This window comes from Humulus lupulus, chromosome 8 (genome assembly GCF_963169125.1).
Source record: "Humulus lupulus chromosome 8, drHumLupu1.1, whole genome shotgun sequence".
NCBI lineage: Eukaryota > Viridiplantae > Streptophyta > Magnoliopsida > Rosales > Cannabaceae > Humulus > Humulus lupulus.
This window is the reverse complement of record NC_084800.1, coordinates 50,432,725-50,459,625: the sequence shown is the minus strand read 5'-3', so window position 1 is coordinate 50,459,625 and position 26,901 is coordinate 50,432,725. Positions and strand designations below refer to the sequence as shown.

The 26,901-nt window shown below is 41.9% G+C and overlaps 2 protein-coding genes across 2 annotated transcripts; one reads left to right on the top strand and one right to left on the bottom strand.

Moving 5' to 3' along the window:
* Positions 1 to 14,235: 14,235 nt before the first annotated feature.
* Positions 14,236 to 16,437, bottom strand: LOC133795381 (uncharacterized). Its single transcript, XM_062232830.1, has 2 exons — positions 15,393 to 16,437; positions 14,236 to 15,239 (listed from the first exon to the last, which is right to left on the bottom strand). Exons 1-2 carry the CDS (start codon positions 16,435 to 16,437, stop codon positions 14,236 to 14,238), a joined length of 2,049 nt encoding a protein of 682 aa, XP_062088814.1.
* A 1,808-nt stretch (positions 16,438 to 18,245) lies between these two features.
* On the top strand, positions 18,246 to 20,381 carry LOC133797170 (F-box/LRR-repeat protein At4g29420). Its single transcript, XM_062234990.1, has 2 exons — positions 18,246 to 18,751; positions 19,057 to 20,381. Exons 1-2 carry the CDS (start codon positions 18,295 to 18,297, stop codon positions 19,944 to 19,946), a joined length of 1,347 nt encoding a protein of 448 aa, XP_062090974.1. The 5' UTR covers positions 18,246 to 18,294; the 3' UTR covers positions 19,947 to 20,381.
* The last annotated feature ends 6,520 nt before the right edge of the window (positions 20,382 to 26,901 follow it).

Here is a 26,901-nt window from a genome sequence, read left to right as displayed (position 1 = left end):
CAATTACGAGGTATCAGCCCACTACTTTTTGGGGCAACACGCTCCCGACAGTGTCAATGGGTAGCGGCACATTTTTCCATGTCATGCGGCGTCGTGAGGTTGTCGCTTGTACGAAATAGACACCACAATTTGTGTAACAATGAATGTAAGAGGGCTGCTTGTGCTCCATGATCACTATGCTTGACACCTGTCATCTCTACTCCAGGGCCGAAGGATGATTTCTCGCAGACCTGGAGGACATGAGTAAAAGAGACGATCTTGTTTATGATTTGGAGCAACATCCTGGAATATGGTCCTCCGGAAGTAGCTCTTCCACGAGAACACACTCCTTCAGGTGGTGGTGAACGATGATTGGAGCCAAGACTTTCCTTTTGTGGAGCTCCAAGCTAGCTCCAGGAGGCCTAATTAGTTTCTTTAAATGCTTAATTACTCTTTAATGCATGACATAAGTCACTTGGTGAAAACACGATAACACTATACATTATTAAAAATAATAAAAAAATTGATATTTATCCATATTTAAAAAATCAATTACAAAAATTTTATTTTATTCCTTTAAATATAAATTATGGACAAATAATATTAAAAAAATTACCCTAAAAATAATAAATTACAATATGTTTGACTTTTGTAAAAACAATTAAAAATATGTAAATAAATAAATTTAACATTTGTTATGTGTTTTTTTTTTTTCAAAAATGAAATAGCAACTTCATTGAAATATTAGCATTTTGAATACAATAGAGTTTGTAAATCAGCCCAAACATTATGCTCAATAATGCTACAACCAGAAAGAAATCGAGAGTGTCTAGCAACAACATGTGCTACTCGATTTGATGATCGCCTAATAAAACGTAAATACACATTATGTAGAGAAGATAACAAATTTTGACAATCTTGAATAAGCAACCCAAAAATAGAAGACATGATTTGATTACTATGAATGCTCTGAACATAAAGCATACTATCGGTCTCAATCTCTACGTTATGCCAATTCTTGCTCTTGATCCAACTAAGAGTTTCCTTAATTCCCATGGCTTCAACAACCTCAGCTGGAAAGACTCCTCCTTGATAGCATGTCTTTGCTTCTATAAGTCTGTCCGAGCTATCCCTTGCCACTAATCCAAAGCCATACGAACTTTCCTGTTGAAAAAGCACTGCATCAACATTTATCTTGATCTGATTCGTTCCTGGTTTAATCCAAAACTTAGACCCATCACCATTGTTTTCTAGAGACAGTGATAATAAGGTTGTTTTATCCTGAGCCTTTTGCCAATGATCAAGAGTGACAGAAGCTGATGCAATAACCTCTTCGACAGAGGAGATTTTTTTTTTCCAAACAGTTTTGTTTCAGGCTTTCCAGACCGCCCAACAAACCATAGCAACACGACAAACCTGCTCAACATCGAAAGTCTGCTGCATATACTCAAACCAGTTACCAAAAGAGGACAATGTGGCCATACTAAAAGATGCCTCAAAAGAAGACCAACAAGAGCTGGCGAAATCACATGTGAGCAAGGCATGTGTGGTGGTCTCAACATGATTGTTACAGACAGGACACATTGCTGAGATTTGCACATGTTTTGTGACAAGGTGAAAGCATGTTGGTAAGCATTCAGAAACGGCACTGTTGACCCTGATTTTGGCCAACTGACACGGTGTCAAACTTGCTTAATGTGGACAAACACGTTGGAAAGAATGTGATGGCGAAATGATAAAGAACACAAGGGTTTATAGTGGTTCGACCCCAGAATCTGGTAATAACCTACGTCCACTTGAATTGTTATTGATATAGGATTCAAATGAGTGATCAAAGAACTAGGGTTCAATGAGTTTCACCAACCTCTGAAGAACAATACAATGTATCAAATAGGATAACTCTAATCTCTAGTGATCCCAAAGCAAGAAAGAAGAAAATATCCCTTTCCCTTGAGCCCTCCTTCTCTATTTATAGGCTCAAGGAGGATTTACATTAATTTGTTACAGATATTATTTCCTAAATAATCGGATACTCAGGAAATCATGGAGACAATTTCGGATACCATCATAACTGCATAAGATCTTTTCCGCGTATATCATTCGTACGACCAGGCTGGTCGTATGAAGAGATCGAACATCGTGACACTAGATATATTCCTGGTCGATAGTCGAGCACGAATTCTGCCAGATGTTAGGCACGTGTACTAAATGTTTTCCATGTCATCCATGCTTGTTTTTTGGATAACATTTGCTCCCAAGTTTGTTTAGTGCAACCAGCAATAAAGAAACTTTAAGGAAGCAACCGTTCATATCCCCACGATGCCTGTCAGGATCCCCGTGCGTTTTTTAAAATCGTGACATAATTATGTCTAATCAAGCTCTTTCAGTTTTCAAGAAACAAATCGACGGCTTATGCACTTCCCCACGTTTCGAGAATTAAAAATAATGATTGTTACTTTTTAGCCATACCTCGGTCTCCATAAATACCTAATTTTTCTTCTCAAAAAGGTTTTTCTTACCGTCTTTGTCAAGAACTTCAAGAACTTTTGCCTTCAGAGCTTCGAAACCAGACAGTTGCCTAGCTGAGGATCTTCCTGACTCAAACTTTTCATTCTCTTCCGAACCTCCATTTTCGCCCAGGTAATCACTCTGTCTTTCTAAATTTTTCATTATGCCATGCATGCCGTTTCTATGCTCTGAGATTTCTGTGTTCTCGAATAGGGTTTTATGAGGATTTTTTCTTTTGCATAGACCTTCCATTGCTAGGTAATAGGGCGTCTTTATGCTTTGTATAGATTAGGATTTAGTTTGATAGTAAGGATCATAGGCTTAGGGCGTAAGATCGATGTAAAAATTCAATCTTTAAGCTAGGTGAAAAAACTGAGTTTTTTCCCGCCCTTTAGGAGTCAAAACAGTTCTTTTCCAGAAAACAGTTTTTCTTCCTTCCTGATCCGATTTTCAAACCGTCAATGCCGAACTTAGCGTAGGAGTAGGATGCTACTGGTTTTTAGACGTGAGCAACGTTATCCCAATCTTCCACACTACTTCGCAAATTGTGTCTTATCTCCTCCATTGTCTGTTTGCAGTTCTTATGCAAGACCCTTGGGGGGGAGAAAGACCTATTGAAGACGATCTCTTAGCCCAACTCCTTGAAGGCGAAGAGAACCCATCTACTTTGATACCAGAGATTCCCTTTTCTCGCCCTAGTTCAAACCGTCCTCCAGTCCCCAACCAAAGGATGGCCCGAACCAAAACAAAAGCTCGAAAAAGGAATAACCCTAACTCTTCAGGCCAGCCTTCTGCTGATGCCCCCTCGACCAGTGGTCGAGGCGAATTTTCTCCAGAGACTGATGTCCAAAGGTGTGCCCGCCCCCGCCATGTCGACCAGCCAGACGTGGCGTGGCACGTCGTTCCTCAAAGTACGGTGACACTGCGGATGATTGCCAACTATCTAAACAGATACAATCTGACGGGTGTGACCTTAGTCAAACTATCTATCGACCAGTGCGCCAACTTGCCAGGCGGGGCCTACAGCGCCTGGTCGAGGTTCCACATTGAGGCAGGTGCCACCCTGCCTTTCCACTCGTTTTTTCAGGGGGTGGCTAATTACTTCGGAGTAGCCCCCTTTCAAATCACCACAAACAGATATAGAATGCTGGCCACACTCTATATCCTTTATAAGCTCAAAAAATGGCCAGTACCTTCCCCTCACGAGGTCAATTTTCTTTTTGACCTTAAGTCTAACCCCAACCAAGATGGTACGGGGTTTTTTCACTTTTGCCATCAGGAATCTGAACGTACTTTTTTGTCTGACACCACCCATATTTCTAATGTGGGGAAGTATCACCACAAATACTTCCTCACACCTGACCTTGCTGCGGACAACTTGGCTTTCACCCGAGGAGGTAAAAATTCCTACGCGAGTAGCTTCTTTACTTAGTGTCTTTCTGCCATAATATCCTGATATATATCATGTTCCAGGCTCGTGGCTACATCCAACCCCTACTCCAGGGATGGAGTCAAGGGCAACACTCTTAGCCAGCATGCCAAATGCTGATAAGAGTGTAAAAAACCTAGTCAACGAGGCCAACCTTAGACTGGTCGGCCTTTGGGGATCTCAATCTGTGACGAACGAACCCTCGGTGGGCGATGTTCAAGCTGACGAGGAACCCGAACAGAAACCCGAGCAGCAACCTCAGGCGCCTCCTCGGAGGCGGCCCACTGGGGTTACGATTAGGGAAACTGCCGTCCCCACCCCCCCCCCCCCCCGAGCAGAGGAACCTTCAGTCCCCAAAGGCTAGGGAAAACAAAAGGTTGTCGAGCCTACTGAACTTTCTGACGATTCGTCGGATGTAAACAGTACAACAATCTCGCTTTTAAATAATCTGCCAATTCCCTCTCATCTATTTGATGGGGACGGCAACTTTAAGAATGCTCCCTCTTTAAACTCAGATTTCTTCCAGGAACTAGGTAGTTCAGTAAATATTGCTATGACCAGTAGTTGTAGCTCAGGTTCTTTGCTTGTAATCCTTTCTTTTATCTATGTTCCCTTTATGACCACTTAATCTCACTACTCGAGTTATTTTCCTTTGTGCAGGTATGGACTCTGGATACGTCTTCGCTCATTACGAGGTCGCCGCTGCCTCTTCTGTCCTGAAGAAGGATAGCAAGAGGGCTCGAGGGGAAAGCAGCAAGACCCCCTCGAAGAAGGCTTGAACAGAAGATACTCCAACTGCCGTCCCTTCTAAGGAAAACATGACACCTTCGCCCCCCACTGAACAGTCGACGCCCACACCTGTGATTCCACAGCCCTCCTCTAGGGTCGCTGATAAGGAGACTTTGGACAACCTGTCCGAAGGCTCCCTGTCCAGCCTCGTGGTCAGGTCGGCCAGGGAGAGGATATACAAGCTCTCGAAGCATAGACGCAGCCAGGCTGCCATCAACGAAACTGCCTCAATGGAGGTCGACCAAATCATCAACAGAGGGTTGAATGAGATAATCAGCGTAAGTCACCTTCTGCTACTTCATCATTTATGTCTGACTTCTTTTCCTTACTTTTTCATTTTTTGTCTTCAGGGGCTGCTGTCTTTAACTGCTAGCTAACGCCGTGCTGGGGCGTTGGTTTCCCGGGGACAGAACTTCGACTCCCGGCTTGCTCAGGCTAAGCAAGCACTTGAGGATGAGAACAACAAGCTGCTCGAGGAGAACAAGGAGTTGTCCAAGCTGAATGAACAGCTGTGCAAGGACCAAGCCACTCTCACCCAGGAGCTTCAGGACAGCCAAGGGGCCTTGAAGAGAGCCAACGAGGAGCGACATAAATGGAGGGAAAGTTCTGTACTTAATACCCAAGAGTGTAAACAGCTCAAACTCGATCTGACCGCCAGTAGGGATGAGGCGAAGAAGCTTGAAGAACGGGTGCGGGAGCTCGAGGGGCGAGTGCAGGAGGTCGAGGAGGAAGGGGTCATGAACTTGAAGAAGTATAAGGAGGTCACCCTCCTCCTTTTTTATGACTTTTGGAAGCACAACCGGGAGGCCAACTTCAACTATCTTTCCGAGCAGTTGAAGAGAACTTTGATGGCGTAATGCGCCACCCGGTTGGAGGCGGAGGAGAAAGCTAAGGCTAAGGCTCTTGCTGCCAATGCTGAAGCTGGTCCTCCTGCCGACCAGGGCACTCCCCCAAATCCTCAAGACCCTCCTGCCCAGTAAAATTTTTTCTTTTATTTTGCTTTTATGGCCCACGGGTCTGTTTGTAAAGACAATTTATTTTTATTGCTGCAAGGGCAGCTTTTTTACTTATAACTGAACAATTGCATTCGAGCAATACTGCTCGCGGTGCCAAAGCTTTTTACTTTTAATTGAACAATTACATCCGAGCGATACTGCTCGCGGTGTAAAAGATTGCTTTATTGATATTATAATTTCTTTTATTATAATATATGTTCACATGACCGAACTTAGCATAGTACTTTGGTTTGATTTAACAAAACATAAATTTTGAAAAATACTCTAAGTATCGTAGCATGCTTTCCCTCATCTTGTTCATGTGTTTACATACCCTTTGGTATGCTTTGCTATCGATGTACCTTATGTGCCCCCCAAGTGATCGAGAAGCTTTAGGTCCTTGGTCACTTGCCTTGACCACGACCTGTGCGAACATTACTGCTCGATAGTAAACATAACACTTATAATACAGCAAAACAACACACGTAATGAACAAATACTTGTAAAAATAAATTTACAAAGGTTGGCAAGAATGATTGGCTGCGCACAGTCCCTTATAATCTCGTATTAAAAATGGACTAATCATGTCTTTACGAGTGATCTTAAAAAAATCTTACATTTATAAGCGATTAGCCATACAACGTGGCTAACCCTTTTTCGAAACTTGTAAAAAGTAAAAACTAATACAAGCCAGTCCTTTAAGAAGGACTATTCACTGATAATACTTGCGCAGGTGTTCTCCATTCCAATAACATGGAACGAGATCTCCATTTAAGCGCGCAAGTTTGTAGGTGCCCGGATGAAGGACTTCTTCAATCTGGTAAGGTCATTCCCAGTTTGGTCCGAGTACTCCAGCAGTGGGGTCGCGGGTATTTAAGAAAACTTGTCGTAGCACCAGGTCACCGACGTTGAATTTCCTTTCTTTCACCTTTGAGTTAAAGTACCGGGCGACTTTTTGCTGGTACGCAGCAACTTGGAGTTGGGCTTTTTCTCGTATTTCTTCAATAGAGTCTAAGGACTCCATCATTAGTTGGCTATTCTGGCTCTGGTTGTATGTAATGCGTCGATGTTGGGGATCTAATTCGACAGGTAACATGGCTTCATATCCGTAGGCTAAGGAAAACGGGGTATGACCTGTCGCTGTTCGCTGAGAAGTTCTATACGACCAGAGGACTTCAGGCAGCTGTTCTGGCCATGCTCCTTTAGCGTCTTCAAGCCTTTTCTTCAGGGTGTCCTTAAGCGTTTTATTCACTGCTTCGACCTACCCGTTTGCTTGTGGATGCACGACTGAAGAAAAGCTTTTGATAATCCCGTGCCTTTTGCAGAAGTCGGTGAATAAGTCACTGTCAAATTGGGTGCCGTTGTCTGAGACGATTTTTGAGGCAAACCATATCGGCAAACAATGTTCTTGATGACAAAGTCAAGAACTTTCTTGGTCGTTATGGTAGCGAGTGGTTCAGCTTCGGCCCATTTGGTGAAGTAGTCGACTGCTACAACTGCGTACTTCACTCCGCCTTTTCCCGTTGGCAAGGACCCGATCAAGTCTATTCCCCATACTGCAAAAGGCCAAGGACTCTGCATCTGTTTTAATTCGTTTGGAGCTGCGTGTGAGATTTTTGAAAATCTTTGACACTTATCACACTTTCGTACAAACTCCATTGAATCTTCGTTCATAGTCGGCCAGAAATAGCCCTGCCTTAGAATCTTTTTCGCCAAACTTTGCCCCCCAGCGTGATCTCCACAGAAGCCTTCATGTTCTTCCTTTATTAGCTCCTTAGATTTCTCTTGTGTAATACATCTGAGCAGTGGCATGGAATATCCCCTCCGGTACAGAACATTATCGACCAGTATATACCTAGCAGCCTGCCTCTGAAGAGTTCTGGCCTTGTTTCTATCTGCTGGTAGTACACCATTTGTCAAATACTCCAAGTAAGGCGCCATCCATGTATCTTCCATTCGGATTTCCATACTGGTTTCATTTGCTCGTATGCTTGGCTCGCTTAACCTTTCCACTAGCACAATATTCAAAGTGTCAGCATCTTTTGTGCTCGCAAGTTTGGCTAAGGCATCCGCGTTCGAATTCTGGTCCCGGGGGATTTGCTGGAGGGTATACTTCATGAATTGGGCTAACAGGTCTTTAGTTTTGTTCAAGTAGGCCACCATTTTCAGGCCTCGTGCTTGATATTCCCCTAGGACTTGATTCACTACCAGCTGTGAATCACTGTAAATATCCAGCACCTTTATATTCATGTCTTTTGCCATCCTTAATCCAGCGAGGAGTGCTTCGTACTCGGCTTCATTATTTGACGCGGTGAAGTCGAATCTAATGGCGTAGTGAAATCAATGCCCTTCTGGCGTTATCAAGATCACTCCTGCTCCTGCGTGAGATTCGTTTGACAACCCATCTGTGAATAACTTCCACGAAGGAGCTTCATCTTGAGGCTCAGGCGCACTAGGCTTTTCGCACTGCTCGCCGTCCGGGAGTTCGGTGAACTCTGCAATAAGATCAGCCAAGACTTGTCCTTTTACCTCTGCTCGTGGTGAATATGTAATATCGAACTGCCCCAGTTCGACTTCCCATTTTAATAATCGCCCAACCACCTCTGGTTTTTGGAGGACTTACCGAAGGGGCTGGTCAGTTAAGACTATAATGGGATGGGCTTGGAAGTAAGGACGTAGCTTTCTTGAGGCCAAGATTAAACAGTATTCTAACCTCTCGATGGGAGGATACCTCAGTTCTGCTCCGATTAGCCTCTTGCTTACATAGTAAACCGCTTTTTGTACGCCTTCTTCCTCTCGTACTAGTACCGCACTAGCAGCAACTTCAGTGATCGCCAGGTAAATGAACAAAGTTTCTCCTTCGATAGGCTTTGATAAAATAGGAGGCTGTGCCATATGGGCTTTCAAGGCCTGAAAAGCTTGCTCGCAGTCTCCTGTCCATTCAAATTTCTTGTTGCCCCTAAGTAGATTGAAGAAAGGGACGCATTTATCTGTTGACTTTGAAATAAATCTACTTAGGGCTGCAATCCTCCCAGTTAAACTTTGTACATCTTTGATCCTCTCTGGCGATTTCATGTCGATCAGGGCTTTTATCTTGTCGGGGTTGGCCTCGATTCCTCTTGAATTAACAATGAACCCCAAAAACTTCCCTGATCCAACTCCAAAGGAACATTTGAGAGGATTTAGTTTCATCTGGTACTTGTTCAATACATCGAAACACTCTTGCAAATCCTTCACATGTCCTTCTTCTTTTTTCGACTTTACCAGCATGTCGTCCCGTATACCTCCATGTTTACTCCGATCAATTCTTTAAACATGTGGTTAACCAATCGCTGGTAAGTCGCACCTGCGTTTTTCAGTCCAAAGGGCATTACTTTATAACAGTATAATCCTGTATCGGTCCGAAAGTTGGTGCGATCCTCGTCAGGGGGATGCATGCTGATCTGATTGTAGCCTGAGTATGCATCCATGAAAGAGAGGATCTCGTGTCCTGCAGTAGCATCGACCAATTGGTCAATCCTTAGGAGTGGGAAGCAATCCTTTTGGCAAGCTTTATTGAGATCTGTAAAATCCACATAAGTTCGCCATTTGCCGTTAGGCTTGGGAACCAGTACTGGATTAGAGACCCACGATGGATAAAACGCCACCCATTCTCCTTTAATCTCTCAACTTCTTCTTTTAAGGCTCTCGACCGTTCCTTATCGAGCAACCTTATTTTCTGTTGCACGGGTGGAAAACTCTTGTCTATGTTCAGGACATGGCTGATAACTACAGGGTCTATCCTAGCCATGTCTTTGTGCGACCAGGCAAAGACTTCCTGGTTTTTCCGCAAAAACTCCACCAGTGCATGTTTCATGGTTGGTTCTAGGTTTTTCCCGACCTTCACAACTCTGGTCGGGTCTTTCTCGTCAAGTTGGACCTCTTCTAGGTCCTCGACAGGTCCAACATTTTCTTCAAAATCCCCAAAGCGAGGATCTAGATCTCTATCCTCACTTTGGGCAATACCCTATTTGGTGACTTCATCACCGGATTGGGCTTGTGTATCAATTGTCATCTGCAACCTATCTGGGGGAGTGCTCTTTAACGTTCCCTTCTTCGCCTTCGTGACTGAGGCATTGTAGCACTCCCTAACCTCCCTCTAGTTTCCCAACACGCGTCCTACCCCTGCATCTGTCGGGAATTTTATGGCTAAGTGCCACATAGAGGTGACGACCCGTAGATCAACCAGTATAGGCCTCCCAATGACAGCATTGTATGCCGAAGGACAATCGACTACTATGAAAGTAGCGATTAATGTCCTGGTAGCAGGCATTGTACCTGCTGTCACTGGTAGTCTGATTGACCCTGCGGTGGCGAGTCCCTCACCAGAGAAGTCGTATATTGTTTGGTTGCAGGGCTCCAGGTCCTTAACGGACAACTTCATGCGTTCCAGTGAAGACTTATACATGATGTTCACCGAACTTCCTGTATCAACCATCACTCTCTTCACTATCATGTTGCCCATTTGGATATCCACGACCAGCGGATTAGAATGTGGGAACCGGACATGTTGGGCATCGCTATCAGAGAAGGTTATCTCGCCTTCTTCTGACCGAGCCTTTTTCGGCGTGCGGTCATCCACAGTCATCATCTTGATGTCCTGGTCGTGGCGCAGAGTCCGAGCATATCGTTCTCTAGCCTTTCCGCTGTTTCCCGCGAGGTGCAGGCCTCCACAGATGGTTAACAATGTGCCAGTTACGGGGTCAGGCTGCAAAGGTGGCGAGCGTTGGCGTGTGGGCGCTTGCTCGTTGCCACCTGGAGCTTCTCGTTGGGAATTTCCTGAGGCCCGTATATATCTTCTCAAGTGTCCTTGTCTAATAAGGACCTCGATCTCATCCTTCAACTGGTTGCATTCGTTGGTATCATGTCCGTAGTCGTTATGATAACGACAGAACTTGGTAGTGTCTCTTCTCGAAATATCCTTTCGAATGGGAGCAGGTTTCTTATAAGGCACGCTGGAACTCATGGCCTGATAAACCTCTCCCCGAGATTCAATAAGGGCAGTATAGTTAGTGAACTGAGGTTCATAACGGTTACCCTTGGATCATTTATTGTCAGAGGTGGAAGGCTCATTGTGTGGTCGTTTCCCCCCATTCTTGCCATTGCCGTTGCCGTTGGGCTTGGACCCATTGGCGGCTTTGGCGGGCTCAGCGGTCCCCTTGTCCTTGCCTGGGGGCTTTCCTTCGTTGGCAATGGCGTCTTCGAGCTTAATGTAGCGATCAGCCCGATCTAAGAATTCCTAGGTAATTCTAACCCCATGTTTTCGGAGGCTTTCCCAGAGAGGCGTGCGGCGCTTAACCCCTGCGATTATGGCCATCATTTTGCCTTCGTCTCCCACTGTTTTTGCTCCAGCAGCTGCTCGCATGAAGCGATGTACGTAGTCTTTCAGTGGTTCTCCATCTTGTTGGCATATTTCAACCAGCTGGTTTGCCTCAGTCGGGTGCACACGACTTGCGTAGAACTGTCCGTAAAATTCATTTACAAACATTTCCCAGGAAACTATACTTGCAGGAGGGAATTTGAAAAACCACTCCTGTGCGACATCAGAAAGTGTTGCAGGGAAGATCCTGCACCGAGCGTCTTCGGACACTTTCTGAATGTCCATTTGTATCTCGAACTTGTTGACGTGAGATACCGGGTCACCATACCCATCAAAGTTCGGAAGCGTAGGCATCTTAAACTTGCTAGGAGTTTCTGCCATAGCTATCCTTTGGACGAAAGGAGTGTCTTTCCTCCTATCGTGGTCGATGTAAGATGTTCTTCCCCCGACTAGCTGCTGCACTGCCTGGTTGAGGGCATCTATCTGGGCCTGCACAGCGCCAGGAATCGCGCGTGGCCTCTGGTGCTGGGGGGACGTATTCGCCGTGCCGCTCGCGGCGATCGTTGAGTACATCTCTTAAGTCCTCATCTTTCCTCCGCTGCTCGCTAGCTCCGAGCCGGTTGAAGACGTTATTTTTTCTGGGCTGCCCCCCAACGTCCCGTCTGTCGGGTTGGTCATCCTGAGGTGGCTGGCTTCTGCCTCCACCTCTTTCTTCATTCCTCCGACCAGCATTCCCTCTGCCTGAGTCGGCCTCATTATAACCATGGTCATCTCTGAACCTTGATTGGCTATGGTGGGATTGACTGTTCCCTCGATTGGCTTCCCGGGCTGGAACCTCCCGAGCATTAGAGGGTGGTCTGCGTTGGTCGTTAGGTCCCCGTGCATTATCATGCCGTGGGGGGCCTCGGACCGCAGAGCCTAACTCTGAGTTCCTCCTGTTACTAGGAGGATGCTGTCCTCTTCTTGGAAGGTTTGGCTCGTCGCCCCTATGGCGTCTAGGACTACGAGGCTGCTGCCCAGTCCTATTCTGCCTCTACTGCGGGGGATCGCCACGACCAGTTTGGGATGGAGGCTGTGTTTCAGGGTCCCTTAGCGGGACATCATCCTGAGGCGTCGGTGGCTGCTCGGGCCTTTATGGGCTCGAGGGTTGGATAGGCGGGCTAGGATTTGGATCCCTGTGGGGTGGCCCATTCGCGGGTTAATCAGGCTGCGAGGTAGGTGCAGCCTGATTCCTAGCCAATTGTAAGGCTGCCTCGAGGGCTGCCATGGCCTCCCTTTGGTGACGGTCCATCTCCGCCTGCCTTTCACTCAGCTCCAAGCGCTGCCGTTCAATTTCTTGTTGCTGCCGCGCCATGATTTCGGCAACACTTTCCTGGCCGGCCCTCATATTGGCCAGCTCTTCCTGCAATACCCCTAGGGTACTTCTCAGCGTCGCGTCGTCCATTTCTTCCTCATAAAATTCCAAATGTGGCTCATCCTCAGCCATGTTGGGAGGAGGAGGAGGCGGGTTAGATGGTGCAGCGCCGACCGCCTGTCCAGTTTTCCTGGTAGTTTTCGCCATTGATCTTTTAACGATAATGTATCAAGCTCTCAATGAAAGCACCAGAATGTTGATCCTGATTTTGGCCAACTGACACGGAGTCAAACTTGCTTAATGTGGGCAAACACGTTGGAAAGAATGTGATGGGCGAAATGATAAAGAACACAAGGGTTTATAGTGGTTCGGCCCCAGAATCTGGTAATAACCTACGTCCACTTGAATTGTTATTGATATAGGATTCAAAGGAGTGATCAAAGAACTAGGGTTCAATGAGTTTCACCAACCTCTGAAGAACAATACAATGTATCAAATAGGATAACTCTAATCTCTAGTGATCCCAAAGCAAGAAAGAAGAAAAGATCCCTTTCCCTTGAGCCCTCCTTCTCTATTTATAGGCTCAAGGAGGATTTACATTAATTTGTTACAGATATTATTTCCTAAATAATCGGATACTCAGGAAATCATGGAGACAATTTCGGATACCATCATAACTGCATAAGATCTTTTCCGCGTATATCATTCGTACGACTAGGCTGGTCGTATGAAGAGATCGAACATTGTGACACTAGATGTATTCCTGGTCGATAGTCGAGCACGAATTCTGCCAGATGTTAGCCACGTGTACTAAATATTTGCCATGTCATCCATGCTTGTTTTTTGGATAACAGGCACACCACAAGAAATTTGTAACTTTAGGTGGGATCTTCAAATGCCATAGTTTTTGCCAGAAACTAGAGTTGTTGGAACTCGGTTGGTTAGGCTTTTGGAATTGCAATAGAGTGTAGGCACTACGGACTGTGAATAGACCTGATCGATCTCCTAACCAAGACCAGAAATCCGAATCAACATTGTCACTCAGGGGGATTCCTAAAATCAGGCCAGCATCCCGAGCTGAGAACAAATCGTGGATGACTTCATGATCCCAGCAACGGCGCTCAACTTCGATTAAAGAACTGACTGCTTGATTGAGCAGCCCAGGATGAGTAGAAGAAACAAATCTGTTGTCCGAATCTGGCAGCCACGGATGGCCAATAATACTAATTTTATCATCGTTGCCAATAGTGCGAACAACACCCAAACGAACCAAGTCTTGAGCACCCCAAATACTGCGCCAAACAAAGCTTGGATTTTGACCAAGATCAGCTGAAAGGAAATCAGAATTAGGGAAGTACCTGGCTTTAAAGACTCTCCCCACAAGGGAATTAGGTTTGCACAACAATCTCCAACCTTGTTTTGCAAGCATAGCAAGATTAAAATCATGAAGATGTCGGAAACCCATACCACCCTCGTCCTTAGGCGCGGCCAAACGATCCCAGGACATCCAGATAATGCCACGACCTTTACTTGAGTTTGTCTTCCACCAAAAGCTAGCCATTAGTTTTTCAATTTCATTACAGGTGCCTATGGGTAGAAGAAAAACACTCATTGCATATGTAGGCAAAGATTGTATAACAGTTTTGAGAAGTATTTCTTTACCTGCTCAAGGAAGGAACTTCCCATCCCAACCATTAATCCGAGATATGACCTTGTTCTTGATGAACCCAAGAATTGCATTTTTATTACGCCCAATAATGTTAGGCAAGCCAAGATAAAGACTGCCTTCAGTTGCTTCGGTCATTCCAAGGACAGAGCAAATCTAAATCCGGGATAAAGTGTCAGTATTGGGGCTGAAAAAAACTGAGGACTTAGAAGTATTCCTCTTTTGACCAGAGGCAGTCTCGAACAGGTGAAGCAGAGTAAGCATACTTTTAGCAGCACCCCTGGTTGCTTGACAAAATAAATAGCTGTCGTCAGCAAAAAACATATGAGTAATTGAAGGGGCTCGTTGAGCCATACGGCAGCCTTGAATAACCCAATTAGCTTCAAATTTCTGAATTAAGGAGGACAATCCTTCAGCACAAATAATGAAAAGATAGGTGGAAAGAGGATCACCTTGCCGAATCCCTCGTGAAGGACAGATAGGACCCATCACGTGGCCACCATGTATAATATTGTACCGCACAGAGGAGACACAAGTCATAACGAGATCAACCCATTTCTCATGAAAACCCATACGAACCATGACAGCCTGGAGATAACCCCACTCGACACGATCGTAGGCTTTGCTCATATCGAGTTTTAGGGCCATAAAACCTTTCTTGCCTTTCCTTTTTCGCTTTAGGTAGTGCATCACCTCAAAAGCAACCATCACATTATTTGAAATAAGATGACCCGGTATAAAAGTGCTTTGAGTGTCGGATATAATCTGATCAATAAGGCCACGCATAGGGTTCGCTAGCACTTTCGAAATTACTTTATACAGGACGTTGCAAAGTGCAATGGGCCGAAGGTCACTCATTGTTGAAAAATTCTTCTTTTTTGGGATCAAAACAAGATTTGTCTCATTGAGACCAGTATGCAATGTCCCAGAGACGAAAAAATCTTTGACCATATTCACAATATCGGCTCCCACAATACCCCAATGATGTTGAAAAAAATTGGGGCCCATACCATCAGGATCAGGTGCCTTGTCGGGGTGCATTTGAAACAGGGCAACCTTAACCTCATCATCAAGAATTGGTTTCAACAGCTCCTCATTTTGGAAAGTGTTTACAGAGCACCTAATACCACTTACCACCGAGGACCAAGAAGTAGCATTGGCTTGAAAAAGACCAGAAAAATAATCAATAATTACTTGATCAATGACAGAATCCCAATTCTTCTAATTGCCATCTTCATCTTGCAATTGTTGAATCTGGTTAGACCTTTTCCGAGCACTAGCCATAGCATGGAAATATTTATTATTTTTATCACCTGCATGTAACCAGTATTGTTTCGACCTCTGTTTCCAGTAGATTTCTTGTTGTGCTAAAATCTCAAAATAGTTATTCTTTTCGGAAACAAAGTTAGGATAATCAAGATGGTCATCAGAATTTTTCAGCTCAGCCATCAGCTTCTTACTCTTTGTGATGCGCTGCTTGAAATTGCCAGTAAGAGTTTGGCCCCAATTTGCAAGTTGTGGACTGCAAATCTTGATTTTTTCGACAATGGAAAGCTGGTTGTGTAAATCCCAACAGTTCATAACAATCTGAGCACATAAAGGCTCACGGGACCAGACATTTTCGTACCGAAAGTGATTGACCACAACACCACGACAATTAGGTTCAGGCTCCAAAAAAATGGGTGAATGGTCTGAGGAAGAGAAAGCCAGGTTTGTAAGAATTACCTCTTGGAATTCGTCTAGCCAGCTTTGAGATGTGAGGGCTTTATCAAGTCTGATCTCCACACTTCTATTCGTGCCCATGCTCCGTTCCCAAGTGTAGGGATAACCTCGCAATTCCTGGTCATGAAGCTGGCAGCCATTGATGACTGCTTGAAAACCAGAGATGAGGGACGAAGGGTACGGGCGCCCTCCCCTTTTCTCCTCCTGACTTGCAATATTGTTGAAATCTCCAATAATACACCAAGGGAGATTTGAGTCCGAGAACAGGGTGCGAATGAGATTCCATGTTCGCTCTCGAAGACTCCGATTCGGTTCTCCATGGAAATCGGTGAGACGCCATTTTACCATACCTGGGATTCTGACTTCAATATCAATATGGTTGTGGGAGTAGCTTAGAAGATGGGCCTCGTCAGAAACTCTCCAAAGTAAAGCTAGGCCACCCTTCCTGCCCTGGATGTCTACAGAAAAACAACTTTCAAAACCCAAACGGGTCTTAACACGATCCACTACATCTTTTTTACATAAGGTTTCACATAAAAATAAAAACTTGGGTTTCTTTTGAACACAAATGTCTTCAAGGAATTGTTGGGCCTGTGGGTTCCCAAGCCCACGGCAATTCCAGCTAATAGTACTCATAATGCTTGGTGGGCCTGGACACCAAGACCCACATTCTTCCCGTTTTTTGGTAACTCAACAACATCCTTTGAGGAAAAATTGTTAGTTACTATATCAGTGTCCATGGACTCACTTGTTGAAACTGAAGGCCCATGAAGAGATTCTAAGCCCAACCTCTTTCTTTTCAATTCAATTATTTCTAAAACCACATCTGTGGAAAAAGTAGATGCACTATCATTGACCACAATAACTTGCTCATTAAAGACAGTATCTTTTTTCCCATATTCAGGATGTTGATTAGCCACATTCCCATTGATAGTGGCTGGCAGTCTTTCAGAATCAAGAGCATCCCCTAATATAGCCGAAACTTGTGGAGTAGCATTAACTCCACGTAAGTCAACTTCCTTCCCATCATCGCCGGCATGAATCTCGACCTTACCAGAACGCAGCCATGGAGAGGCGATTAAAAAGTTTTGACGTCTGGTCGGTGCTTTCATTTGAATACTATATGGTTTGACGATTTGATCAAGGGGTGCATCATAGAGCTTCCTGCAAAACCTTTCGGTGTGGCCCGTGATCCCACAAATAAAGCAAAATGTGGGAACTTTTTCGTACTTGAAATTCGTATAGAATGGTTCGCTACCCCGTCGTCTGAATTTTATCCTCCTTTTGAGTGGCAACTCGACAATAACATGCACACGAACACGTAAATATTCACGCCAAACACCTTGGAAATTATTTGGATCCGAGTCAACATACTCACCAATATAATGTGTGGCCTCACGAACAGCCCGATCTGTTTTAAAGCCCGTTTGCAAATCATGGATCTAAACCCACATGTTCTATTTATTCATGATAATCGATTTTGGGTTATTGCCTGGTTTCATCCGCTCAATAATGAGTTGCTTTCGATCATAAGTCCATGGACTACCGGTGATCACCCTTTGAATATCTATCTCATGATAGAATTGGAATAAAAAGCGATTTTGTTCAAGAACCTTAACATACATGCCTTTTCCCGGTTTTCATAGGTCTGCCATGATGTTTTGAAAGATTTGGAAATCTAAAACCTTTCCAGTTAAGAGAAGGCCAACGAGACACCATCTATCGTCAAATTTGGGTTCACCCTCCCCTTCATTTTCTTCATCAAAGATAGCTTCCCGGTTCTCTTCCTCATCCAAGCATATATCAGCTCATTGCTTGTACAGTTGGGCATCAACATTACTACTGGAAGCCATAGAAACCAAAAAGAGAGACAATAGATAAGACCAGACAAAAAGTCAAAAACGATCAAAAACACTCTAAAAAACGAGAGACATGTAAGTTACATTTTTATTATGTGTTAAAAGTGCGAAGAAATATAATAATTTTATATAGTAATAGACATAGTCTAATTGGAAACCTCCAACATAAAAAAATAATTTTATTATTAAATAATTAATAAAGATATTTGTATAAATTTTTAACAAGATATAATTGGAAAGAATTAATTAGAAAAACAAGTTTTTTATTTTATTTAGAAAAACAGTATTTAAATTGATACACATGTAGCATTTTTAAAGTCAAGTGACCGAGGACAATGTTTTCATTTTCCTAAAAAACCAACAACAATAGAGTACTTAGGTTTTTTTCAACAATACTTCGTTATTTTCAATGGTAATATTTGCGGCAAAAATTATTTAATATTTACAGAAAAAAAAATTAATACAAAAATATTTTAAGTCATTTTGTAAACGAGCGTACAAATACGTGCCAATTCGCTATCGACGAGAGTGGGGTAGTATTACTCGTTTCCCTGCTCCACAACCACAATATTTTGGTAATGATATATAAACCATCCTGGACAACTAAAACCGAACTCCTCAGTCTCCCTCTCCAATGGAGGACCTCCCACCTTCTCTGGTCACCGAGATACTGAGTCGACTGAACGATTCCGCAGACCTGGTTCGATGCCGACTCGTCTCGAAGACTCTAAACGAAATGTCCTATGAGGTACGATCCCTGAACCACCTCTGTTCCTTGTCTAGTTACCTCATATCTCGGTCCCGCGGTGCCAATCCTCCCCAGGCCATGACCTTTAAGATCATATTTAAGGACCTGGTTCGTAGACTCAGCAAGCTCGATTCCGTCTCCATCGCTGTGGAGAAGTCCCTCGGCAGAAGATCGTACGACGAGGTTGAAGACGACGACGACGATCTTTACCTGACTGAACCGAGCTTCTTGAAGGATTGGCTTCCGGAGATTGGCGGAGGTCTGAGATCGATTTCCATATGCGATTTTTGGAGTCAATCTAGCTGGCGAAAGTCCGAGGCTTTGCCACTGATTTCTTCGTTCTGTGAGTCCCTAGTCTTTTCTTTGCAGAAATTTCATTTGATTTTGCAAATTTTTATGGCCTAGCGAGGAATCAAGTCCCGTTTTGGTTCCAATTTATTTTCTCTGTTTTGAAAACCTGCATTAGAAACCGTATAATCGCGGTTTAGAGTAACGCAATTGTCTTATATCATATACATAGAGTGTTTGGTATGAAGTTTTATAGAACTAAAATTATTGTATATAAAAAACATAAGATTGATAAAGCAATATGGATCATATTGTGTCATCAATGACCTGTTTTGAGACATTTGTTTTATTTGCTTTCAGGCTCTAATCTCCTCAAACTAGAATTGAAAAACACATGGTTGTCAGTTGATGGGTTGAATTGTATGCCCAAGCTCACAAATTTGACCCTTGAATTTCTTAGACTTGATGATGAAGACCTGAATAAAGTTAATGAATGTTTTCCGGGTTTGAAAGTTCTTAATTTGGTTGGGGTTGGAGGGCTCAAAGAACCAAAAATTGATCTCAAGAACCTGAAAATATGTTACTGGACCATCTCAAATGCTCCCCTGTCTATTACAATATTGGCTCCCAGCCTTGTTGAACTCAAACTGGAGTGTATTAGACCGAGATCTCTTGTCCTTGAAACCCCGTCATTGTCTGACCTCCATCTAACCATTGAGAACGCAGATCATTTAAAAGTGAAAGAATTTACTTGTTTGAAAAGCCTTCAGCTTGAGTCTTGGAATCTTTTCAGTCTCATGGGCAAGTTTGGATCAAGTAGAGCCGTCAAAATCCTCGCACTGAATATACCAAAACACAATCAAGATGCCACTCCAAAGTTAAGCATTGAGATACTGTATGATTCTTTTCCTAATCTGAGTTCTCTGACATTGGGTCCTGGAGCCTGGTCCGAAATGGAGGCTTCATTTTGCTCTGGAGGCTTGGACGGTAGGGTGGAAATGAATGGCTTGAAAGAGATTACTGCTTATTTGTCGATTGATGAAATGGATAACACCCTTTCCTTCATATCTTCCATGTTGAATAGATGCTCCAATTTGTCAAACATGGCAGTGCTTATTCATGGTATAGTTGGGTCTCGTCTAGCTAGCAAGTTTGTATCCAAGATTAGAACTGATTTGCCACGACTTAGATGGAGATGGGGATTCTGGAAAGAAGGAGAAAAAGACTGCTGGGTCTCTGCTTTTATTTAGCTTGTCAACTGGAAGAAGGAAAATAGTAATAATAATATTAAGGGTTGAGCTGAAGTTGGTTCTACTGTATTGGAGCAACAATAACAGTTAGATTGAAAAGAAGGATATATCTTGGAAAATCAGCTTAGAATGAGAGATTTGCTAAGTTAAAGTTACCACCAAACAGAACAAGAGTTGAAAGAGTGGACTATTGGATAGGTCGACAATCTTCCAGCTATTTGTTTGAAGCTTTAACGAGGTTCTTCTGGACATAAACCTCTCAATAACATCCTTTCCTCATATCTTCAATGTAAATAATTTGAATCTCTGTCACATACGTTACATGTATTTGCTACCTTTATTTTTGTAGCTTGACATTGTGTACTTGTACAGATTTAAGTGTAGATATCGCTTTGGTTTGGAGTAAAAAAAAATATTTCTCTTACGTAACTATCAGTTTGGTCCTCAAATATTAGTTTTTAAATTCATCAACTTACTCTTCATTAACAGAGTTTTAGATCATTAATAATGCTTAGCTGCTCCACGCGCTTCTTTGCACAATTCAACAAAACTTATTACCAAAATATATAATTTGCTTTAGTAGTAATTAAGAGCCTTTTTTTTAAATAAATAAAACCATTATTAAGTTTAAGACTAGTTACAAATTACAATCAGTGGTTATAGGCAGTAATGATCTTGTACATAAAATATGCACAAAAATATTACAAACAATAATAACTTGCAAGTTTTTTTTATAATATTATAGATTTATTATTGTAAGTTTTTATAGTATTATAAATTTCATCTTATTGGATGAAAAAAATTGTTATATAATATTTTAGTGCATAATTGTATGCAGATATTATTATTCATGAGTTTGATTTGTTAAGACATGAGCCCTCACCATTGCTTAAGGTGGTTTGCCCATACAGAGTAGAAAATCTGTTCATAATTCAACAGCTCAACATTTCTCTGTATTTCAGAATATTCCCAAACGGTTTCATGAGAGTCTGTGCCAATGATTACACTTATTGTTGTAATGATTTTCTATTATTCTGTTACCTATTGTATGATGCCATCTGTCAGTACCACAATGGCTCTCTCTCCCTCTGTAATCTTTGTATAAATGCAATATATTTTCTCAGTCTGTATTGAGTTGAGTTTTACAATTCTCTACACCAAATATTTTCTCTCTTGGTATCAGAGCCACCGCTAGGCAATCGCCAATGTCGACTGGCCAATCTGAGGCTCCAACTAACCCAAATGCAGGTGCTGCTGCTGTTACGAAAATTATAGCAATTAAAATACGCAAGAATACGTAGCCGCACAAGTAATATAATGTAAAGTGAGATCGTCTCCACAGGGATTTTAAACTAAATTATTGTAAAATCAACTAAGAACAATTTAAAAATAAGGTAACAAAATTAAGAACATTATTGGAATATGAATCTGAAATTCAGTGTGTATATGTAATTTCAATTAAAATAAAATAAAAGAAACAAGAGAAATTAGTTTGAGAAAAAATCTATTTGAACAAGTAGATTTAGGTGGTTAATCCCCCTATAATTTCTTTCCAGTTGTTATAACAAAGATTCAGCAATGGTTCAGCAATTACATCCAGAGTTAACAGATTTCAAAAACGTCCAGTAAGTCTTTTCCAAAACTCACTGTATAATGCTTACAACCCTCTCAACACACTCTTGTATTAAACCAGATTGCAAACAGTCTATTAAGCATCAAATCTTGTGTTATACAAGGCAGTAAAATATCCCTATTTCACCACTAAAATTTACCTACAAATAGGCAAGTTTCTTGCATCAATTAAATGGGTTCAGCTAGCTTAAGTTTTTCCAAACTTAGATCTAGCTCAGTAATTATTAATTATGGCCAGTAAATAACAATCAATAGCAGTAGTCACACTTAATTGAACAAGGATACAATTACTTTAACCATGCATCAAAACATTAATTCATATTGTAGGGTTCATAACCACCCAAACCTCTAAGGATTAGTTCATGTTTAATAATAGAAACACAAAACCAGTGGCCATTAGCAAATCCATGGAGTTTGTTCACAAATCAGGTGGAGAGAAAATATAATGCACAATTAAAAGAAAGAAGGAAAGAGTAGTATGAGTTGATGAGCTGAAATCCTCTTTGGCGTCAGCCGTGGTCCCCTTCCCTTTTTGGTATTTTCTCTCTGTTTTCCTTCCTCTTTTTCTCTGTACTTCCTTTCTCTCTCAAAATGGTGATCAATTTCTTTCAGAAAAAAATCGTTTTTCCTATGTTGCGGCTGCCCCCTCCTTTTTAGGGTACTTTGCTTTACCCTAATAGGAAAGTCAATTCTCACCTTGTCCTCAAAGTGCCACATCACCCAGCTGACTTAAGTTATTAAAATTCTAGCCACATAGGCGCTGATTTCACTCATTAAGTCCAGCTGTCTTCTAGCCACGTCAAATGTCTGATCCCTTGAATTGCTGTGTGGTGATCTTGCAGCATTAAAGCAGCAACACGCCCCTTTCAGAATTTGTTTTTCCCTTACTTCCAACATTTTCCCTTTCATATATTTTCTTAAGCTTCCTTTCCTGATTAACACAACACAGTAATTTACAAAAAAAACACTGAAAAATATTACAATATTAAACTAATTCTTACATGGACTCACTACCTAGAATAATACACTAAAACTAACAAATTTACAAAAAAAACAAGGACTCATTACTCTTTTTAATTTGAAAAGCAAGTTCAAAGATTATAAAAATAACTCTAAATCCTAGAGTTATCAGCTGCTCACCACACTGGAGCTCCACTCTCCAGCAACCCAGATGTTACCACTAACAGATTCCGGCTACGTGCCAACCTTTACTCAACCTTTCAATACCCTCAATCAGTCGTTCCCTCTGAAACTCGACTATAGCCTTTGGAAGACAATGGTCTCCACCATCATCCTAGGTCATCGACTTGATGGTTTTGTTAATGGCACACGACTCTGTCCTTCTGAGTTTGTTTCTACTAATGTGACTACAGGTGAAGAAGAGGCAGAGCTTGGCGTCCAACTCAATCCATATTTTGAGCACTGGATTGTTAGCGATCAGCTCTTGATGGGGTGGCTGTATAGCTCAATGACTGAAGTTATAGCAACAGAAGTCATGGGATGTACTACCTCTGCTTCACTCTGGCGAGCCTTGGAGAATCTCTATGGCGCTCATTCTAAGTCCAAAAGGGACGATACCCGAACAGCCATTCAAACTGTAAGGAAAGGTAACACCACCATGGTTGAGTATCTTCGCCAAAAGAAGGCCTGGGCTGATAGTTTGGCTCTTGCAAGGGATCTCTACCCTGATAATCATCTTATTGCTAATGTGTTATCTGGTTTAGATGCTGACTATCTACCAATTGTGTTACAAATTGAGGCTCACACTAGTACTACTTGGCAGGATTTGTAGGAATTGCTCCTTAGTTTTGATAGCAAGATTGAGCGGCTCCAGACTCTTCATGGCACACTCAAACCCACAGCTTCTCCCACAGCAAATCTGGCCAACAGAGTGCCTCATACTAGTCGAGGAAGAGGACAACCAGCACCACAGAATCCATCTTCTGGTCGGGGATTCTACTCCAACAATAGTTGTGGTGGCAACACTAAAGGTCGAGGTCGTGGAAGGTTCAATAACAGCACTAATTCCAGACCAACTTGCCAAGTTTGTGGCAAGTTTGGTCACTCTGTTGCAGTTTGTTACAATCGGTATGATGATACCTACATGGGCATAGACCCTCACAACAACCAACCACAGGGAAAACCAGGTCCATCAGCTTTTGTTGCTACGCTAGAAGTGGTGGATAGTAATGTGTGGTATGCTAACAGTGGTGCTAGCAACCATGTCACATCAGATGGAGGCAACATGAATCAGAAACATGAATATGGTGGTAAGGATAAGTTAATTGTTGGTGATGGTCATCCTTTGGACATAACTCATATTGGATCAGGTTTACTATCCACTTATGAACCATCTAAACCTCTTATGCTAAAGGATATTTTACTTGTTCCTGACATTGCTAAAAATCTTATAAGTATATCTCGACTAACGACAAATAACAATATACTTATAGAATTTGATTCTCATTCTTGTTTTGTGAAGGACAAGGCTACAAGGAAGGTGCTACTCCAAGGGATGCTTAGAGATGGTCTATATCAATTCAGTCCCATCCGTGACAAATCTGTGCCTCATACAAATCAGTCTAGGTCTACCACTACATCAGCTTATATTTCTTCTGTCAATGTTGTTCAGCAGTCCAATTTCCTTTCCAAGAATGATGTTTGGCATCAACGTTTAGGCCATCCATCTGCTAGGGTACTTAGACTTGTCTTAAACTCTAGCAATGTATCAGTTTCTGTTAATGAAAAAGAAAGTTTCTGTGATGCCTGTCAGTATGGAAAGTCTCATGCTCTACCTTTCAAATTGTCTAATAGTAGAGCTCCTAAAATGTTAGAATTAATTCACACAGATTTGTGGGGACCAGCCCCAATTAATTCCAACACCAACTTCAAATTTTACATTCACTTTGTAGATGATCACAGTCGCTTTACTTGGATATACCCTTTAAAACAAAATTCAAATGCCTTAAATGCTTTCACTCAATTCAAAACCATGGCTGAAAACCAATTTGAAACAAAAATAAAATTCATTAGAACTGATAGGGGTGGAGAGTTTCAAGGCTTTGATAGCTTTCTTAAAGCTCATGGAATTCAATTCCTTCACTCATGCCCTCATACCTCAGCTCAAAATGGCTGAGCTGAACGAAAACATAGACATATAGTGGAAATGGGGTTAACTCTTCTAGCTCAAGCTAGCATGCTTTTAAAATTTTGGGTTGATGCTTTTCAAACATCTGTTTATCTCATAAATAGATTACCAACACCCATTTTACACAATCAATCACCATTTGAAATTGTATACCATAAAAAACCAGATTACCATCTGTTGAGAACTTTTGGTGCAGCCTGTTTTCCTTGTTTAAGACCTTATCAATCTCATAAGTTTCAGTTTCATTTGTTATATTATTTTATAATATAATGTAATATTATATTATTTTAGATTAAATAAATGTGACATGGAGTGTCACATATTGTAACATATAATAAAGAGTTACATTATTTGGATATATGTGAAATATCCAAACATGTAACATATTTGGTGTTACAAATTCATCACAAATTTGTAACTCCTAAATATCACCCATTATTGTGTAGATTTGTTGTTACACAATATTGAGATGAATTTCTTAAAGCCATTTGAGAAATGGCTGATAGAGATGTGATTTTAACTCCCATATTGTGTATGGAAGTTACAAAATCAAGTGGGAATAAATTGGAACATTTTGGAAAAAACTGAAAAAAAATGTCTTGCTGAAATTGACTGAGGGCCGCGGCGCCTGGAACTAGCGCCGCGGCCCTAATGGCTGACAGCTTCTATAATTTTGGTTTTTTATCCAACTTTGAACGATTCCAACAGCTAAGTAACTCCCAAATCTCTATTTTAATTCCATAAAACACCAAATTAATCATTGGTAACAGCCATGGGGGTTGGTGGAATTTGAAATTCAAAGGGTGTCTCTAAACTCTATAAATAGGAGCCTAATGCTCACTTGTAAGACACACCATTTTTCTATCCACTATAGCACTTGGCTAGAAACACCTTGAGGCTTGATTATTCCAGAAAGCATTTCCAAAAATCTGAGAGAGATCCCTTAGTGCTTGAGTTAGGGGGAAATAAGCTTTTGGACAAAGGTTTTAAACCTTGTTCAAGTTGGTGATCCCCAATCCTCTTCACTTAGGTTGTGTAAGTGAGAGTTTGTTTGTGGTTTATGTTCTTCCTTTTATTCTATTGTTCTTCTTCTTATTCTCTTGTTTTATTTACTTGTATATTTTGTTTAAGAGTTGTAATCTCTTCATTTGGTCCAAACACTTTATTTTATTTGTAACTTTTTGTATTTTACTATTCTCTTCTTCTTCTTCATCATCTTCTTCATTTACTTTGTTTTATTTGTATTTTCAGTTATAGAGTTGTAACACTTTATTTAATCAATCTTGTCCATTGTAATATTTTGCATAGAGTTGTAACATTATCTTACCATTTCCATTGAGGCAATATTATTTTTCCTAACATCATTCACTCAAGTGTGTGAATCTAGGCTATAGTGAGTCTTTCAAAGGATACAAATGTCTTAGTACAACAGACCGAGTGTATATTTCAAGACATGTTGTTTTTAATGAAAAAGAATTTCCATTTAGATCTGGTTTTCTCAACACTTATGCTCCTGAACAGTCTCTGATTGTTCAACATGAAGCCTGGTCTCAGCTCCCTAATCTTCACTTCACTCCTCACCATTTTCAGCCTAGCATCCCTATCTCAAATGTTTCTGTCTCTCCAGCATCTTCTGCAGTAGCATCTCCCGCAGCAGCTTTGTCTCCACATGATCACAGTCAGGACAAGTATTCTTCCTCTCCTCATAATCTCAGTGATAGTCTTACTGATCATGTTCATGTTGTCCCTGCATCACTCCCATCAGATGTCTCTGCATCACCATCATCTCCAGCAGTTACCATAGCTCCTGTCTCTGTTGTGCCTTAGCCGCAGCCACCAGCTTCCCATCCAATGATTACTTGTGCTAAGGCTGGTATCTTTAAACCAAAAGCTTTTGTCAATCACTCTTCCAGTACTCTACATGGCAATGAACCTACATCTGTTGAAGAAGCCCTCGAGATTAAGGGGTGGAACAAAGCTATGGATGATGAAATCCTAGCTCTCAAAGCCAACAAGACATGGACATTGGTTCCCTATTCCGATGAGTATAATCTTGTGGGCTGAAGTGGGTTTTCAAGGAGAAGTTAAATGCATATGGTTCTTTTCAAAGATACAAGGCACGGCTTGTTGCCAAGGGTTTTCACCAAAGGCCTGGATTGGATTTTGGAGAGACTT